The 18,030-nt window shown below is 67.9% G+C and overlaps 1 protein-coding gene across 3 annotated transcripts in view; it reads left to right on the forward strand.

Annotated features, from left to right (window-relative positions):
• Positions 1-18,030, forward strand: part of RBFOX3 (RNA binding fox-1 homolog 3) — a 26,322-nt gene that overhangs the window by 6,373 nt on the left and 1,919 nt on the right. The window contains exons 2-11 of one of the 3 annotated variants that reach the window (XM_026084100.1): positions 10,636-10,887; positions 12,016-12,153; positions 12,388-12,441; positions 13,385-13,477; positions 14,649-14,709; positions 15,102-15,155; positions 15,298-15,430; positions 16,550-16,589; positions 17,440-17,501; positions 17,894-17,972. In XM_026084100.1, the coding sequence (XP_025939885.1) occupies positions 10,636-10,887; positions 12,016-12,153; positions 12,388-12,441; positions 13,385-13,477; positions 14,649-14,709; positions 15,102-15,155; positions 15,298-15,430; positions 16,550-16,589; positions 17,440-17,501; positions 17,894-17,972 (966 nt within the window). Of the gene's footprint in view, positions 1-10,635; positions 10,888-12,015; positions 12,154-12,387; positions 12,442-13,384; positions 13,478-14,648; positions 14,710-15,101; positions 15,156-15,297; positions 15,431-16,549; positions 16,590-17,439; positions 17,502-17,893; positions 17,973-18,030 lie in introns of those variants that run through there. The other 2 variants (XM_026084101.1, XM_026084102.1) reach the window with 2 other exon arrangements.

Genomic DNA, 18,030 nt, shown 5'->3' on the forward strand with positions numbered 1-18,030 from the left:
TGCAGTGCTGGTGTGAGCCCTCGGTGCAGGGCATGTGTGGGCACGAGCCTTGGTGCAGAGGCTTAACCTGCATTTTACTGTAGACAGAGGAGAGCCGCCGTCCTGGCGGCAGAGGCAGAGCTCCGTGGAGCAGGCGCCTCCGCAGCCCCTGGGCTGCACTAGCCTGAGGCGTCGCTGGTGCCGCAGCCGAGCTGGCAGCGCGGCGGAAAAGCCCGGCCGCACCGAGGTCAGCGCGACTCGGGCGGCGGAGGTGCCTGCCAGGCCGGAGAGGCAGGGAAAGCCACGTCCCGGCCTCGGGGAGAGGGTTCGTGGTGGTCATCGGGGGGAGACGTCTCGGCGATCGCCTGCGGAGGGGTCGGGTGCGTTTCCCGACGCCTGCTGCACGCCCTGTGCCGGGGCTGCTCCAGCCAGCGTCCCGCTTTGCCGCGCCGGCAGCTTCCCGTGGCCAGCTGGCGCCGGCGTTTGCCAGCCCGCGGTCCCCGCAGCAGCCCCCAGCCCCGGCGGCCTCCGCGTCCTGTCGGAGCTGCGCAGATATTACAAATTGGGTTTGCACAGAATCAGCAGGATTCGCTCCAGGCCTCTGTGTAAGCAGCACTGCTGAAATGTGATCCCTGGCACCAAGGACCTATTAAACAGAGTGAGACAAGCGCTGGAAGGAGACCCAGTCGGAGGCGGGAGTTCACGGAGACGGTGCCGGGAGTGGAGCGGCGCTTGGGCAGCCCTGCAGCTCTGCGCCGACCGTGCAAGGGTGTCGCAGCAAGGGCCGGCCTGGGCTGCCGGGAGAGGCAGGTGCGGGGGGACCGGCCCRGCCCCGCGCCCTGCAAAGCTCCCCKCAGTGGCAGGTCCCGCTCCCGGCCCCCGGGCTCTGCCGCCGCGTCCCGGCCGCRCTCGCGGCAGGAGGCTCGCTGCAGGTTTTTGTTAGCGGTGCCGTTTCGCGTGCCTGGCAGCGGCTCCGCGGCAGGCGGGGTGCGGAGCAGGTCGGGCTGCGCCGTTCCCCCCCCGCTCGCCCGAGCGCTGGGCTTGCAGCACTTTGTCATGGTTTTCCTCTCGTCTCCGAGCAGCGATCCTTCACTGCTCGCATTACCCGAGTAGAAAATGACACATAAACTGACATGATTGCCGCTGTTTCGCAGCGCCGTGCAGCAGCTGTTCCCCGGGCTGCGGGCGGGAGGTGGGCAGGGGCCCCGCCAGGGCGAGGGGCCGGCAGCGCCCACCGAGGTGCACGGTGCTGCACGGCGCCGCGCGGCGCCGTCCTGACCCGCTCTCGGTGCCCGGCCCCCRGCGAGGACGGTGGGATGAGACCTCAAACCCGAGTCCTGCTGCTTGGAGAGGTGCCAAAGGCAAGGGACCCCCAAGCTTTGCAGGCTTTGCTCCCCCCCCAGCCGTGGGGGCTCTCTGCAGCTGCGGCGCGGCGGTGCCGGGTGCCCGCCGGAGCGCCGCAGGGCGCTGCCACCGCTCTGCTCCCGGGAAACCCCCCGGCCCGCTGCGGCTTGCAGGAGGGCGAAGGAGCCCGCGGCGCTTCGTGTCCTCCTAAACCTGCCGTCACCCGCTCGCTGCTTTCRGGCCCTGATAAATCCGTGGTTTGCCGGCAGCTTTCCCAGTGTTTCCGCTCTCCCGGCGCCGCAGGCAGCCGGCCCGGCCCAGCCTCGTCCTCGGCTCCCGGCCGCGGTGCCCGGCGCAGCCTTCACCAGCCTTTTGTACTAAATCAAAAGCGGGGAGTGAGGAGAGGAGCAGGCGACGGTGGCAGCTTATTTGTGATCCGCATTGTGTGGGGAGCTCTTAATTAGAGCTAATTAGACTAATTAACTTGCAAATGAGAAACTCGTCTTTTTCTCCCTTTCTTTTACACGAGGAAAAAAAAAAAAAAGAAAAGGGAGGAACAACAAGATAAATATTGAGGCTAATGAATCTGTACCTGCTCCAGAGCCCCTGCGGCTCGCGGGACGCCCCCTCTTGCCCTGCTCCACGGCAGGGCAGTGCCGCCAGATGTGGCACCCGGCAGCGCCTGCCAGATGTGGCGCACAGCTGCGCGCTGCGGCCGTCCCCACGTGTCCCCGCGGCCGCCGTGTCCCTGTGGCCGCCGGCCCTGCCCCGTGCCGGGCGCCGGGCTGGGGTGCGCTCCATGCCCTGCCAGGCACGCTGCGTCCCGCGTGCCGGGGGCATGGGAAGGCCGGGACGAGGAGCTTCCCCTCCGCGGGGCACCTGCCCGGCCCCGCTGTTCTCCGGCTCTTCCCTCGCGCCGTCTCCGGTTTCCTCCCCGTCGCTCTGCCTCTGCAACACCCCGGGGGCTTTGTTAGCACAACTCGGTTCAAATGTCTGATTAGTCTTTAGGAGATCGAGGGGTCAATTTTCCACAGCTCCTTCCTCTCCATTTAACTAATTTAACTGCGCGATTGTTACAAATTTCATTTTATTATAGCCCTGCTTCTCAGTCCAATTGAATTACCAAAATCTCATTTTCTCAGAAGTGCTGAATATGTAATTAGAGGAAAAATTATGCTCCTGACTGCCTATTAGAGAGGTTTGTGCGAGAGAGCTGGACTCCATGTGTACACGCAAGCGCGTGTTTGCCCGCGCTGGCCGGGGTGAGCATGCATGTGAGCACGCACATGCCGGCGGTGGCACGGCGAGAGCAGGGAGCTGCGGGAAGTGCCGGCCAGGGATGTGCAGGGACCGCCATCCTGCTCCTCGCCGCGTCGCGCSCTGTCAGGATCCAGCCTTGGCTCTTCCTGGTGCTGCCGGCGGATACCCGGTGCAGGGGCGCAGCGCCAGGGCAGGCCGTGCAGCCACGTGCACGCGGGACGCGGGGAGGCAGCRGGCCCGTCTGCCCGCGCGGCACCGCCGCGAGCGGTGCTCTCCCGAGCTGCGACTGCAGCGCCGGCGTAACCCGGGTGTGCGGAGAGGCTGCAGCCGGCGCATCGCGCTCCCCTGCCGTCCCAGGGGCAGCAACGGGAGAGCACTGCTCCCCTCGCCTTGTTATCAACCGGCATTACGGCTGGTTAATTATTAATGGCGCTAATGCCGGCGGCTGGGAGCAGGGCAGGGGCGCCGGGGCCCCGGCGCGGTGCTGCTGGCCAGGCTGGAGCGGGCATCGTGCCCCRTGCCCGTGCAATYGTGCCGCTGCTTCGGTGCAGGTGCRGGCTGCTTTTCGGGCGCCTGGGAGGTCGGCTGGGCACCCCCGTGCCGGCTCCCCGCGCCGGGCAATAGCTGCGCGCCTGGGCAGCACTGCGCGAGTGCACCCGCCGCCCAGGAGCTGGAGCGGGGCGGCAGCCGGCGGAGGAGCACCGGCCGCTCCACTGGTGTTAGCGGAGCAGCCGGAGAGCTGAGCCTGGTGCCACATCAGCACTTGTCTTACGAAACCCAAGCCAGGGCTGGGAGCAGGCGGCCCTGCTTTCATGCATTAGTAATGGGTCGCATGTCCGGGCCGCGCCGGCCTCCTCGCGCCAGCCGCGGCCTCGGGGACGCTTCAGCCCTGCCAGCGAGCGGCACCCGGCCGAAGGAAGACGCGCGCTCGGCTTCGCGCCTTTCCTGGGCCGCCACCGCGCCTCAGCCCGGCCGAGGGGCTCCGGCCCCCTGAGGAGCGCTGTGCCCCTCCGAGAGCCCCTCTGCGCCTCCGCGTCGGGATGCACTGGGACGAAGCGCCCTGCAGCCTTTCCCAGGGCAGCAGCCAGCGCCGGGGAGATGGGGCTGCCCCAGGATCGCCGGCAAGACGGGCGCAGCCTTGGCGCGTAGCGCTGCTCAGCGCACAGGCCACCGGGGCCCTTGCACCCGGATGTGCGGATGCCCAGGAGGAGCAGGTAGCTCGGGCAGACCCTGCCAAGGATGCGCATCCTTTTCCAGCTGGTTCCCACGCCCGGGTGTCCAGGATTCTGCCGCCAAGCCTGTGCCACACTTTCCCGGCTTTCCCAAACTCCTGTCTGCTGTGCTTAGCAGCTGCTGGAGACCGAGTGCTCYTGGACGTCCTGGCTGCCGCATGCACGCATCCCGCTCTGCTGTGCTCCTGTGTGCCTGCACCATGCTCCGGAGGGAGCCGGCCCGGCTGCTTCTCTTCGGCAACACCTGCCAGTACTGCGGGCTCCGTGTGTGCCGGGGACTGCTCCCGGTGAGCCCCGGTGCCTCCTGCACCAAGCAGCGCCCGCGGCGCTCGGCTGCCCGCGGGGAGGGGAGGAGAGGGGAGGGGAGGAGAGCGCAGCGCGTCCCGGAGCAGCGGCACCCAGCAGGCCTGGCCTCGGTGCGTCTCCGGCAGCAACACAGCCTGGTCCCTCCTTCCCAGGTAGGCGAGAGCCCGGGAAAGGCCGCGCGGCGCGGCGGGGGGCGGCTTGGCGAGCCCCGCACAGCACCCCGTCTCGCCTCAGTTACACAACATTATCATTTCATAATATGCTGAAATATACATGAAGTTGGCTGAATGCAGATGAAATTGCACCATTTACTTCATGAATATTTCATGCCGCCTCAGCTCCTAAGTTTCCGGCTGAGGGAGCCAGGAGCCCGTGCTGGACCCCCCGTCCCTTCCTGCCCAGAGACCTGCGCTCCCGCGCCCTGGCTGCATCTGTTCAGGGTGATGCTCATTCTGGCCACATCCAGTGCAACCTCCCAGCTCCGTGCAGGGTGATGCTCATGCTGGTCATGTCAAATGCAACCTCCCAGCTCCGTGCAGGATGATGCTGGTGCTGGTGGTGTCCGTTGCAACCTCTAGGCTCCGTGCAGGGTGATGCTTGTGCTGGTCGTGTTGAATGCAACCTCCTGGCTCTGCACAGGGTGATGCTCGTACTGGTCGTGTGCATTGCAACTTCCCAGCTCCATGCAGGGCGATGCTCGTGCTGGTGGTGTCGAATGCAACCTCCCGGCTCTGCACAGGGTGATGCTTGTGCTGGTCATGTCCAGTACAACCTCCCAGCTCCGTGCAGGGTGATGCTCATGCTGGTCATGTGCATTGCAACCTCTGGGCTCTGCACAGGTTGATGCTGGTGCTGGTTGTGTCCAGTACAACCTCCTGGCTCGATGCAGGGTGATGCTGGTGCTGGTCGTGTCCATTGCAACCTCCCATCTCTGCACAGGGTGATGCTTGTGCTGGTCATGTGCATTGCAACCTCCCAGCTCCATGCAAGGTGATGCTTGTGCTGGTCGTGTCCATTGCAACCTCCCGGCTCTGCACAGGGTGATGCTTGTGCTGATCGTGTCCAGTACAACCTCCTGGCTCTGCACAGGGTGATGCTCGTGCTGGTCGTGTGCATTGCAACCTCCTGGCTCCGTGCAGGATGATGCTCATGCTGGTCGTGTCCGTTGCAACCTCTCRGCTCTGTGCAGGGTGATGCTTGTGCTGGTGGTGTCCATTGCAACCTCTCGGCTCCGTGCAGGGTGATGCTGGTGCTGGTCGTGTCGAATGCAACCTCCTGACTGCGCAGGGCAGCTCATGCATCCCGGCACTGTCCTGCCACGGGCTGCCGCTGGGCAGAGCCGCTTTGCCGAGGCACGGTGCAGCCAGAGAGCAAGCAAGTGCTGTGGGTCTTGTGCTCCTTCCCAGCTGCTGCAAGGGAGGGTGTCACTCGTGTCTGGGAGCCGAAGCCGGTCTCTCTTCCCTGGGCCTCCCGAGACCACTCGGCTCTCGGAGGGTCCCAGCTCTGGTGTCAGCCCCGGGACAGAGGGTGCCAGGGCGGCGCTTGGCAGCCCTGATAACGGCTCCGCTCCCCATGCCAGAGGCGTGTCCTGCCTCCCCGCTCCCCTGCCAGCCTCGGCCACGGCTCACGCCGTGCTCCTGCCCCTCGGGGTCCCTTCCTGTTAGCTCGGCAGCCTCGCTGCTCTTTGCAGAGCTTCCCAGGAGAGCAGCCTTGGCAGATGCCATTAGCAGCCTCTTCACCTCCTCCCCTGCCGCCTCGTTAATGAAGACGTTAAACGCGGCTGCCTCCAGCCTCCGCAGCTCCTCACCTTCCCCGTCGTCCCAGCAGCGCGAGCCCCTCGTGGCGCGGCTGACTGCGGCTCCCTGCGCGGAGGGAAGGAGCTGTGCTCCGCTGCCTTCCCCCGCGGAGTGCGAGCCAGGCGGGCCTTGCCCCCCCCCTCGAGCATCCCCATGCACGGCCGTGCACGAGGCTGCGCTCCCCCTCTGCAGCCCGGGATCTGTGGCTCGCGCCGGCTCCAGGGCCCCGGGAGCGCTGCTTTGTATGGATGGCACAGCATTTCGGGTAATGAAATATTCACAGGTCAGTGATTCCTTGAGAAATGACGGGGATCAGTCAATTCCTTTTCAGGGAGTAATTTTCTTCCCCTTCATGGCCTCTGTTTCATGTTGACAGTCATTAGCATGAGAGCGCGGTCGGATCGAACGGGCGGCAGCGCGGCCACCGCGCAGGCGAGCTGCGCTGGGCACAACCGTGCGGCATCCCACGGCACAGCACTCGTCGTGCCCGCGCCGGGCGCCGTGGAGGGGCTCCCGCGTGGCTGGTGCCGGGGCGCTTCCTGCACTCTGCTCTGCATCCCCGCAGGATGCCCCRGGAACGCCTGCGCTTGCAGCCTGCGGGGTCTTTTTCTTCGCTGTTGCCCTGGATGCTCCAATGGGGATAGGACACGGATGCCGATCGCAGTCGGGAGGGCTCCTCGCCTCTCGCCCCGGTGCCAGGCGCACTTGAGCAGCGCTCCTCCGTCCCGGGGCAGCGCCGTGCCGTCCTGTGGCCGGCACCGCGACGGACGCTGGGAGGCAGGGTGCTCCCATGGCCTTGGCTCCCCCCGGCATCCTCTCCTTCCCGCGCCTCTCTGCCTGTTTTTTCCGGGCATCTCTGAGCAGTCACGGAGCCGTGTCTCCGTCCCAGCTTGGAGGTTAGAGCCGCTCCACTGCCTGCTCTCAGCCCCCGCGTGGCCTGGGAGAGCTTTCCCTGCTCCGGTGGCGTCGGCCGTGGGATCCCATGGGTCAAGGCAGCATGAGAAGCCCCACGCGGCGCAGTGGGTGTCCCCCAGCCGGGTGATGGGGAAATGCCATTAGCGAGCAGGGCAGCGGGGGCTGCTCGCAGAAATCACTCAATTAGGCGGCGATTTTTCGGGTTTCGTGCCCGTCGTAACGTGCCCCGTCGCAACGCCTCCCACGCTGCCGCCCGGCTGCTCCCAGCCACCTCCCCTTCCCCTCTGGGGCCGGGGCGTCCTGCCGTGGGACTGCTGCAGCTGTATCGGTGTTTGCAGCGCGGGGGGGTTGCCGCCAGGCTTTGGCTGAACACGGGCACGTCGGGCCCCCTGGGACCGACCCCACAGGGCCGGCACCGGGTGCTGGGGCACCGCGGGGCGGAGGGCCCCCGAGCCCCACGGCGGCCGCCTTGCAGCGGCTTGACATTTGCTGCCCGTCCTCCTTGGCCGGAGGTAGGTGGCCGGTGAATGACGCAGTGTAATGAGCGGCTTAATAATTCAGCAGAGCTCTCACACTGCACTGGGCACAGCCACCATCATCAAAAATTTACGGTGTTTTCCTCCTTGGAAAAGCCACGTGACTTCCAGCGGCAAGCGCGAAGCTGGGCTGGGGACGGGTCGCGGGCTCCGGTGCCGCCCTCGCCTCGCTCATCCCGGCCAGGACAGGACCCTCGTGCCACCCGTGTCGAGGACAGGCCCTGGGAGCCGCGGGGGCATCGCGGCGGGGCAGGCGGAGCCGCCGGCGGGGGCCGTTTGCCAGCCGAGCCGCGGTGGCACCGCGGTGGCCCCAGTCGCAGGGGTGCTGGAGCCAGCGCCGGCGCTGCCCCACTCGTCTGCGCAGGCATCCTCCGCTCAGCTCGGTGCCTCCTCTGCTTTGGTGGGGCTCCGGTGCGATATTTCCTTAAAAAGGAGAAAACGTTAAAAATGGAGTCGTCAGCCCCGAGCTGACAGGCACAATCACCAAAGTGCGGCGTCGGCAGGAACCGGCCCCACGCGCTAAATGACTTGAAAGGAAATGGCCTGGATTGTGCTGAGGAGGCAGAGTGCGGTGGGGAGAAAGCAAGTGGAGCAAACAAAAAAACTTCATTAATTAAAGAAACTCGTTAATGAGGGACATTTAATCAGCTAAAGATGATATCCACCCCCTGCCTGCCAGGGTGCAGGCAAAGCCGGGCTCTGCAGCAGCGGCTCCGCYGGGCTCGGGGAGCAGCAGCACGGGAGCCGCAGCCCGGGCTCCTTCCCCGGGGCGGGATGGGTCCGGGGTCTCCCCTGCGCCTCCCCAGCCCCAAAGCACAAACCGGGTGACGACATGCGCGGTGGCTCCAGCACCGCGTGTCACTTGCCAGCGGTGACGTCCGGCAAAGCCGCGAGCCCCGCGTGCTGCCTCCACCCGGGAGCCGCTTGTGGGGCGCTCCGGTTGTCCCGGGGCGCCTYGGCGCGATGCTTTGCCACGGAGAGATGAGGCAGCGGGGTCTGGCCAGCCTGCAGGAGCCAGCAGCAAGCGCCGGGCTCCCGGAGCTGCTTTTCCCCTCGGCAGGGAAGGCCTCGACCCTCTTTGCAGTGTTCCCCCCGCCCCGGGTCCGTGGCATCCTCCAGCCTCCCGCAGGGGAGAGCGAAGCCCTGCTCCCGGGGGACCGGCTGGGCCGGGGCGGACGGCAGCCGGAGCCGCTGGCTGGCTTTGCTCCGCACACCGTCTCGGGCAGTGCACTGATCTCCCGTCTCGTTTACTAAACCGGGGCCGTGGGCCATTAATAATCAGAATACTTTTTAATGAAAATGCGGAAAACCGCCCTTCAAACTGCCGTGCAGGATCATCCCCCCGCCCCCGCCAGCTCCCCCAGGAGGGTTGCACCGCCGCTGGGCATTGCTTGGCCAAAGCTGCCCACTCCCGGCTGCCCAGCTCCGTGGCCCGTGCCGGGGGGCCGCTGCTCCGCCGGGGCCGGGGCGGAGGTGAGCGGCCGCGCTGCTCCGCGGCGCCACCGGGGATTGATGGGCAGCGGGAGGCGCGAGGGAGCCGTAGATCTGAGCCGCCGCAGCACCGGCGGCGACGGCGAGCAGYGAAACCGGGGAACCTAATGGTCCCTGAATGAAATAACACTTGGGCTGACAAGCACTGCGACAGCCCTAATTAATAACGGATATGAAGGGGGCTGTCGGGACGGGCTGGCRGGGAGCCAGCGGGGCCAGGGACCTGCGCAGGTGGGGACGGTCCCTGCCCGGGCCCCCGCCGTGTCCCCAGCGTCCCCCCGCGGCTCTTCCACCCGGGCAGCCCCGGGGCTGGCGGTCCCGCTCCCGGCGCCACCGGGACTTAATCTCCCCAGGAGAGGCAGTGGTCCTTGTCCCTGCCTGTGCCGCTGGCCGACCCTGCTGTCCCTGTGGGAGAGCGAGCGCTTGGCGCTGTTGGGGCGCGGGAGAGCTGCRGGCTGCACCGGCTCCCGCGCCCGACACCGGCTTTGGGGACGGAGATGCAGGGTCGGGTGCCCTGGCTGCCCGTAGCGCCCATAAAAGACCGAGCACTGCGCTTGCTGGCGCCGTTATTTAGCAATAGCCTCCCTGCCCGGCTGCAGCACCCTCCCCGGTGTGGAGCCAGGCTCGGCTCCAGGCCCTGCTGGAGCTGGTTTGCAAGCGGTGGCACTGGCGGGGGGTCGGGGTGGGACGAGGGACCCCGCYGCCTCCAAGGTCCTTTGGGCACCTCGGGCTGCTCTGGCGAGCGCCGCCAGCCGCTGCATCCCTGGGAAGCTGAGTCAGCACAGGAAGAGGCTCGCGAGCCAATGGATGACTTGCAGCTCCGTCGCGGGGTTATTCCCACGGGCCTCGTGTGCGGCACCCGGCATGGCTCCGCTGCGCTGGGGCACGGCCCCCTGCCCTCCCCCCCTGCCCAGCTCCCCGGGGAGGTGCGGGCTGGCCGGCATGCATGGGAAGGGGCACCGGGTGCTGCGGGAGGCCGGGGTGGCCATGCTCCCGCCGGCTTTCCTGCGGGGCTGGGAAGTGGTAGGAACAGTGACCCAGGCCACCATCCTCCCCGCGTTCCCCACAGGGGGCTGCGTTAGCCCGTGCCGGGAGCTCCCTGCGCCCTGCCTTGCCGCGGGGCCACTGCTCCTCTCCGCCGGCTCCCGCTGGCCCCGCTGTGGGATGCAGCCCATCCATGTGCCGGTGCCTCCACTGCGTTCCTGCGGCCTGGAGGGTCCCTGCCCCGCGCCAGCCCCGCTGCCCCACGTCGGCCCCGGCAGTTCACCCTGTTTGACCGGGGCGGCCAGGCCAGCTGCGTTAGAGCAAAGGATCTAATCAAATATTTAGCAGTGAGTTGATGCCTGTCTCGGGTCTGCCAAGAGCTGCTCCCCCGGGTCTCTCCCGCCTGCTCCGGCTCTGCTCCCGCTGCTCCACGCTGCCCACGGTGGGGCCGAGCACCGGGCTCGGGGGATGCGGCGTTCGCTCATAGCAGGCGCCGAGGCTGCACAGCCCCTCTGGGCAGTGGCRCGGCGGCTTTCCCCGTGCCACGCTCGACGCCGCGGGCTGCCCCGGTCCCTCCGCGGCGCGTGCAGCTTTGCGGGGCGATGCAACGCGATGCGATGCAGGAGTGGCTGGTGCACGGAGAAGGCGCCGAGGTTGGGGCGGGAGGGCTGAGAGCCGGCACGCGGGTCGGCGGAGCCCTTTCCCGGGGCCAGTCGCGGGCCAGGCGTCGCGGGGGCCTCGGAGGCAGCGGGGTCCAGCCCGTAAGGAGGCCGGTGCCGTGTCTCCCGGCAGGGCAACCAGGACGCCACGGCTCCGCCTGACGCGATGGCCCAGCCCTACCCCCCGGCCCAGTACCCCCCGCCTCCCCAGAACGGGATCCCAGCAGAGTACGCGCCGCCACATCCCCACCCCACGCAGGACTACTCGGGGCAAAGCACAGTACCGGAGCACGCCATGACCCTCTACACACCAGCACAGAGCCACGCCGAGCAGCCGGGCACCGACGCCAGCACACAGTCCATAGCAGGGACACAGACGGTACCGGTAAGAGCGGGCAGCAGCGCCGGCCCGGGTGCCGGCGGCAGCAGGGTGCACGGGCCGGCACGGCGCCGGCTGCACAAGCAGCGGCCCCGGGAGCCGAGATGCAGCAGCCGGGGCCGTGCAAGGGCCGCGCGCTGCTGGGGGCCCCCGGCCGCCTGCCCGAGGTGCGGGAAGCAGGCGCGCGCGGCTGCCGGCGCGGCCGCCGGCTCTCTCYGTTGCAGCCCCCGCTATCATTTCTAATCACTTGTAATCTACCTGCTTGGCCGCTTTCCAATCAGATAGCTTCAATTATGTGGTTGTAATGCAGCTCTGGGGGGAAAGTGCTGAGCTGAGCACTTCCCGGCCCCGGCCACGGCAGCCCCGCGCCCRGCACGCGGGGGCGAGCGCGGGGCTGCCTCCCCCCACCCCGAGCACCCGAGCCTGCGGTCGCAGCCCGGCGCTGTGCTGCTGGGCTGGCCCAGGACGGGAGCGCAGGGCGTCTCTCGCCTCCCCTCCAAGGAGCTCTTGCGCTCACGGGTGGGGGCCCAAGGTCTTGCTGGGACGGGAGAAGCTGCGGGGATGGTGCTGGTACCCTGGCAGCAGCCCTCCAGGAGCCCCTATCCGGCTCCGGGACAGGGGCCTCTCCATCCCATCCCATCCCATCCCATCCCATCCCATCCCATCCCATCCCATTGCCAGGGTGCGTCACACTCCCTGCATCCCACCCCAGCGTTGGCCCTGCCCGGATCTCGCGCTGCCGCTGTGCCGGTGGGCCGGCACTTGCCGGGCAGCACCAGGAGAGGAGAAGCAGGGTGCAGGCGGGCGTTAGCAGCAGGYGGGGTGGCCGGGTTGTTCCCCAAGCTGGGCTGCCCCCGGCACTTCCCTGGCTCTGGCGGGGCCGTGCAGGGCAGGACGAGGGACGCCGGGGCCATGCCGGTGGCTGCTGGGCTGCTTGCAGGGGGCAGGCAAGGCTCTGCAGCAGGGGCGCAGGGCGCCGGGGTCCGGAGCAGCCCTGGGAGCAGGCAGGGCCATGCAGAGGGGACGTGGCGGGGGAGAAGGGAGAGTGCTGGAGCCGGGTCCCTGCGGAGAGCCCCGGGTGGGAGAGGCCGGAGCTCCGGCGGGCGGCCGACGGGACGGCRTTGCTTCCCGCAGCAGACAGACGAAGCGGCACAGACAGACAGCCAACAGCTACATTCCTCAGAGAACACAGACAAGCAGCAGCCCAAGAGGTTACACGTCTCCAACATCCCCTTTCGGTTCCGGGACCCAGACCTGCGGCAAATGTTTGGGGTGAGTGTGGCACCGTCCTCCCGCCGAGCACCCAGCCCGCAGCACGCCGGGGCTCCCCCTCCCGCCGCCGCTGCTGCTGGGGAGCACGGGCTGCATCCCAACAGGCCGGAGAGGGTCGACGGTGGGATTTGCATCCCAATTTAATGTCAGGGCTGCCGGAACAAGGCGCGTGCGCGGAGAGGGGGGCGCAGGGGGCTCTGCGGGCGCTCACCCCTCTGCTCTCTCCGCTTGCAGCAATTCGGGAAGATCCTCGACGTGGAGATAATTTTCAATGAGCGGGGCTCCAAGGTGGGTGCTGCCCGAGGCCGGCGCCGTTACAGCGAGCCCCGGGGAGCGGGCCAGGCTGACCCGTGACATGTGCGTTTCTCCTGGGAAGGCCCCCGGGGCCCCGGGAGCTTGTCTTCCCTGCTCTCCCCCTCCTTTCCTGCCCCCCCCCCCACTGTGCTGCTGCTTCTCTCTCTCGCATCCGCCTCCGAGGGTGGACCCTGCCGCGTGGGAGCACCCCAGCACGGCCGCGGGACAGAGGCACGGGCCGCACCGGCGTAGTGGGTTACCCAGGGGTGTGCACTGGCCCCAGAGCGTGCACYGTCCCCAGGGCGTCTCCATCCCCAATGCATGCACCAGAACCAGCACCGGGCATGCACCACCCCCAGGGCATGCACCATCCCCAGAGCGTGCACCATCCCCGTCCCCAGGGCATGCACCGTCCCCAGCCCTGGGGCATGCACCATCCCTGTCCCCAGGGCATGCAACGTCCCCAGCCCTGGGGTGTGCATCATCCCCAGGCATGCACTGTCCCCGGCGTGCTGCCAGCAGAAGGGACGGCACCATCCCGCCGCCCTGCGCTGCCTGGGAGAGACGCCGGGTGCCTCCAGCCCGAGCGCGGTGGGGCGGGAGGGGAGGGCTGGCTCTGTCCCGCGCCCGCGCCGGGCAGCTTGTGTCCCTCTGTGTGTGGATGTCTCTGTCGTATCTTCCCTGCTTTCTGTGCCCCTCTCCCCAGCCTCTTCTCCCAGCTGGCGGGGTGACGCCGGGGCCTGGAGCCGGGACCCCTCGGACTCTCCGCACGGGAGCCGGCCCGGGCGCTCCGTCTCTGCACAGCGGCAGCCTTATCTCTTCTGCCAGCTCTCCTGATTCACCCCCTCTCTCTCTCTGTCCCCGCACCCTCTCTCTCTCTCTCTCTCTCTCTGTCTCTCTCTGTCTCTTTCTTTCTCCTTTTCTCCTCTGCTCACAGGGTTTTGGGTTTGTAACTTTTGAAACTAGCACAGATGCCGACCGGGCACGAGAGAAGCTGAATGGCACGATCGTAGAGGGCCGGAAGATTGAGGTGCTCAGATAAGTGTGCTAGCGCCCTGCCTGCCGTGTGCCGTGCRTCCCCCGTCCCGCGGCGCCCGCAGCGCCCCTCTCCCGGGGCGCGGGGCTGCAGGCGGAGCAGGGCTGGCCGGGGGGCGCGGGGCTCGCCCTCGCCCCGTGCCCGGGGTCTCCTCCCGGTCCGGGGGGACGGGGGGCCCCGGGCAGGGATGCGGGCTTGGGGGGGCGCCTGGCCCAGCCCTGCCCGGCACAGCCCGCGGGAGCCGGTCCCGCATGTCCGCAGGAGCATGCTGCCGCGGTGCCGTGCATGCGCGCTGTGCATGCCGCACGGGGAGGCCCGCGTGGGAGCTGCGGGGAAGYGGCCGCCCTTGCGGCGAAAACAAGCCTCCCAGGCAGGATGCGGGGGGGAGCAGGCTCATCTGAGAGCAGGCGAGAGTCACCCGGCAGCTCCCCCAGCAGAGTAGCCGCTGCCTGGCTCCGGGGCAGAGCTGGGTGCATCTCTTGCGGGCAGAGACGCAGGCGTCTCTGCAGCAGGTTCACCTGCGCGGGGAGGTGAAGCCCCCATGCAGCCCGGGAGGGAGGGATGCTCTGCAGAGCCTCGCGCCCACCCGTGAGCAGCGGCTCCGCTTCCCAGCCCCCAGAGCTTCCTGAGCTTCCCAGCCAAACGCAGGCTTTGCCCGTGAGCTGCGTAGCACCTTACTGAGCTCCGCGGCACGGGGGGAAGCAGGGCAGCGAGCAGCGGCGAGCAGGGCGCAGCGACACCCCTTCGACCAGCTCTGCCTCTCGGGAACGTCGGCCCGCAGAGCCCAGGCTGGATCTCACCGGGCTCCTGCCACAAAGACGTCGTTCCTGCAGCCTGGATCAGCTCCGGGCTCGGGAGCAGGCGGCAGCTGAGCCCGGCATTAGCATGGCAGGGCTYGGCCGGAGCACGGCACCGCAGCAGTTGGCTCTCCCGACCTGCGCGGGGTTTCGGTCACCAGCATGGCCGGGGGTGCCGGCAGCGTGGGTGCGGGCAGGACTGCGTCGCCGCAGCACAGCTGCGGGAGGAAACTCGTCCCGCGTCTCCCCGCGCTGCCGGCCTGGCTCTGGCGTCTGAAGCGGCACCGACATGCACCGAGCGGGTCCCTGGAGTGTGACCTGGCCAGCTGCGTGCAAGCGCTGAGCTTTCCCCTCCCTCTGTCCCGCAGGTGAACAACGCCACGGCCCGGGTCATGACGAACAAGAAGGCTACAAACCCCTACACCAACGGTAAGGGTGGCGGAGGCGAGGAGAGCCCGAGCTGCTCTGGGTGCCGGCACGGTTGGGGGGGGGCTGAGCATCCCTGGGCGCCGCTGCGGGCTGGAGGCTGCCGCTGCGCTTCCCGCAAGCAAGGCCCCCGGTGCTGGAGGAGGAGGGAGAGCAGTGCCGCAGAGCACCCAGGGGGAGAGGAGCCCGGAGCCGCCCGGGCGGCAGGATGCTGGGGCTGTCCCGGCTCCCTCCGGGATGTGCTGTTTGTCCCCAGGAGCACAAAGGCGCTCTGCGCTGCTGCGGCCAGGCTCAGGGCTGCCGTGCTGCGGCGTGCCGGGGCCGGCGGTGGCGGTGCGCATCCGAGACCCCAGCGCCGCTGCGACCCGGGGCCTCACTTGCTCTCCCTCCCGCAGGCTGGAAGCTGAACCCGGTGGTGGGAGCTGTCTACGGCCCCGAGTTCTATGCAGGTAACGTCCCAGTCGGGCTGGGTTCCCGGCGGGCACATTCACGGGCAGCGCTGCGGCATGCCGGCTCCAGCACAGGATGCCCGCGGAGGAGCTGGGTTTGCACTGCCAGAAAAGCTGACATTTGGCTCCCTCTCTCCCGCAGTAACGGGGTTCCCCTACCCGGCCACGGGGACAGCCGTGGCCTACCGAGGGGCCCACTTGCGGGGCCGAGGACGCGCCGTCTACAACACCTTCCGCRCCGCCCCACCGCCGCCGCCCATCCCCACCTACGGCGCGTGAGTACCGCGGGCTCCCGGGGCGCCAGGCCATCCCCACGGTGCTCAGTCCCGTCCTTGTGCTCCCGGCGCCAGCCAGCTCTCAGCTGGCTTTGCTGCTGCCTCCACTGCTGGGGGGGGGGGCCCCAGAGCAGGGGCTTGCGCTCGGTTTTCCGTTTGGTGCTGAATTGCCCCGGTTCTGCATTGCTGGGCTCTCGTGCACCAGGTCAGGGCGCTTCGGAAACAGGGCTGCAGCTCCCCAGGGTCCAGCCTGGCCCCTCTCTGGAAAATCCCCCCCAGACCYGTGTTTCCCCTCTGGGTGACCCACGTGCTCGCAAGCCCAAAAGCACAGACAGTGATTCCAACCGTGTCACTCGGTTTAATACAGATGTCCTCTCTCCCTACGCACATTGCCTCCCTGCCACCTCTGCCGTGGTCGTGGCATTTCCACGATCACCCCTTGCTCCTAACAGCGATCCCCGCTGTCCTCCTCCGCCGCCCGGCTCCCCGCTCCGGACTCCGTGGAGCAGGCGGGCTGGCGGCGTGACCCCTGTTCCTGGCCCCAAACTCACCTTCGTCTGCCTCTACAGCCACTTTCACCCATCCACCGGTAGACGTAGCTCAGTCCCATTCACTCGTTTCACCTCYGTTCACCTCGGCCAGCAATGCAAGACAGGCTTTTCTGCGTGAACCCGAACAGGGTGTTTTTATCAAAGCCTCAAGCCAAGGTTCAGGCTGGAAYGAGCACGGGGTTTGAAAGCAAACAGGTTATGAGCAAAACAGAGCGTAAACTGCAGCCGGCCTCCACGTAGCGATGGCGTTGCTGCATCTCTGTGACACTGACCGGCCTGCGGCACTCACGACTTGGTTTTCATGCAAAATTTCCACCCAGTGTCTCCTCCCCTCCGCATGCCTGCCTTGGAGCACGTGCAAACTCGAGACACTGGTCTGAGGGTTTCTGTGTCCTTGCACAAGGCTTGTAGGGCTGGGAAAACTGCGCACTCGTTGCTCAGGTGCCCRATGCCCGTCCTGGAGGTGCGCAACACCCCCGGGTGCTACCCGCGCTCGGATGTGTGTTCTGCCACGTCCGAAAGCGGTGCCTCGCGCTCAGCTTCTGACGCGTCTCCGCCTCCTCCGCAGGGTCGTGTACCAGGACGGGTTCTACGGAGCCGAGATCTACGTAAGTGCTGCGTGCTCCGGGCTGCTGGCGCCTCCGGGAAGCGCGCGAGTCCTGCCTGGGGTGGGGGCCACCGTGGGGCTGCCCTCTCCCCGCCAGCCTGCGCGCCGCCTGCGGCATAGCACGGCACGGCACAGCATGCAGCCGCCTCCAGGCGCTCGCATGGCCATTTGCATCTCTCTTTAATTTGTCCGCCAAAGCATAGAGTGCAATTAGAGGGAATGCATAGAAAAAGGCGGTGATGCACCGTTAGCCACGATGYGGCTGCGGACTGCAGCCTCCTTGCTCTGAAGAGGCCTGCGTCTTGCCAAAGCCGCACCGCACGGCTGGTTCCCACATGCRTGGGGCAGCGCGGTGGGATGCACGGCAGGATGCATGGCGGGATGCGTGGGGCCAGGCCAGGGTCGGGCCTCCTGCAGCAGGGCAGGACAGCACCACGCCGAGCGCAGCGCCCTGAGCAAGGCCCCTGCGGGCCAGCGCCACATGGATTTACAGTCTCGGCGAGCGTCAGCGCGCTGCATTACACCGGCATTTAACCTCCATATTTAAAAAGCCAATGGCGATATTTCAGGCGGGCGGCTGAAGGATTTATCTAACGTGACACCTCATTAAAGCGATGAGGGAGGTGACATTCTCTCCTCTGGAAATTTAATTTTTTTTAAGGTTAATGTTTGTGAAAGCCCCTGGGGAATGGTAATGAGGCTGGTGCGCGCCCGGTGGCACTGGCTCCCTGTGGGGTGCTGCTGCCGTGCAGCCCCCGGGGCAGCGCATGGCAGGGTTCCTGCCCCCCCGGCCGCCCCCCGCGGGAGGCCGGCGGGTGCCTGTGCTGATGGCCTCTCTCCCGCTGCTCCAGGGGGGCTAYGCCGCCTACAGATACGCCCAGCCCGCGGCGGCAGCAGCAGCGTACAGCGACAGGTAAGTGCTGCTGGGGCCCCGCGGAGTCGCTCCCCAGGGCGGGCGAGCCCCGTTCCACCCCCTGCGCCCGCCTCGTYCAGCGCAGCCTGGCAATGGGGCACCGTGGCGGTCCTGCACGAGGACAGAGCTGGGCGAGATGCGCCCCCCCCCCCATGCCCAGTGCCCTATGGATTTGGGCTGCTGGGTTCACACGGCACCAGCTGGAGCCCGCACCCCTGCGTTTGCAGGGAAGGACTGCGGAGCATCCGTCCTGCCTCCCCGGGGGGGTCAGGGCCCCTCGCCCACCTGCAACGGGATGGAGGCAGCGGGCCAGGCGGGGGGGGGGGGCACCGACGGGGGCCCCGGGGTTCCCGTCGCCGCTGGCTAACGCCCGCCGCTGTTCTTGCTCCTAGTTACGGCAGAGTGTACGCAGCCGCCGACCCCTACCACCACACCATCGGCCCTGCCGCCACGTACAGCATCGGCACCATGGTAAGAGCAGCCCGCGGCGGCGTTTCCGCGCTGCCCGCGGGGAGGGGGCGCGGCGCGG

Source organism: Apteryx rowi, unplaced genomic scaffold (genome assembly GCF_003343035.1).
Source record: "Apteryx rowi isolate R43461 unplaced genomic scaffold, aptRow1 scaffold_626, whole genome shotgun sequence".
Lineage (NCBI taxonomy): Eukaryota > Metazoa > Chordata > Aves > Apterygiformes > Apterygidae > Apteryx > Apteryx rowi.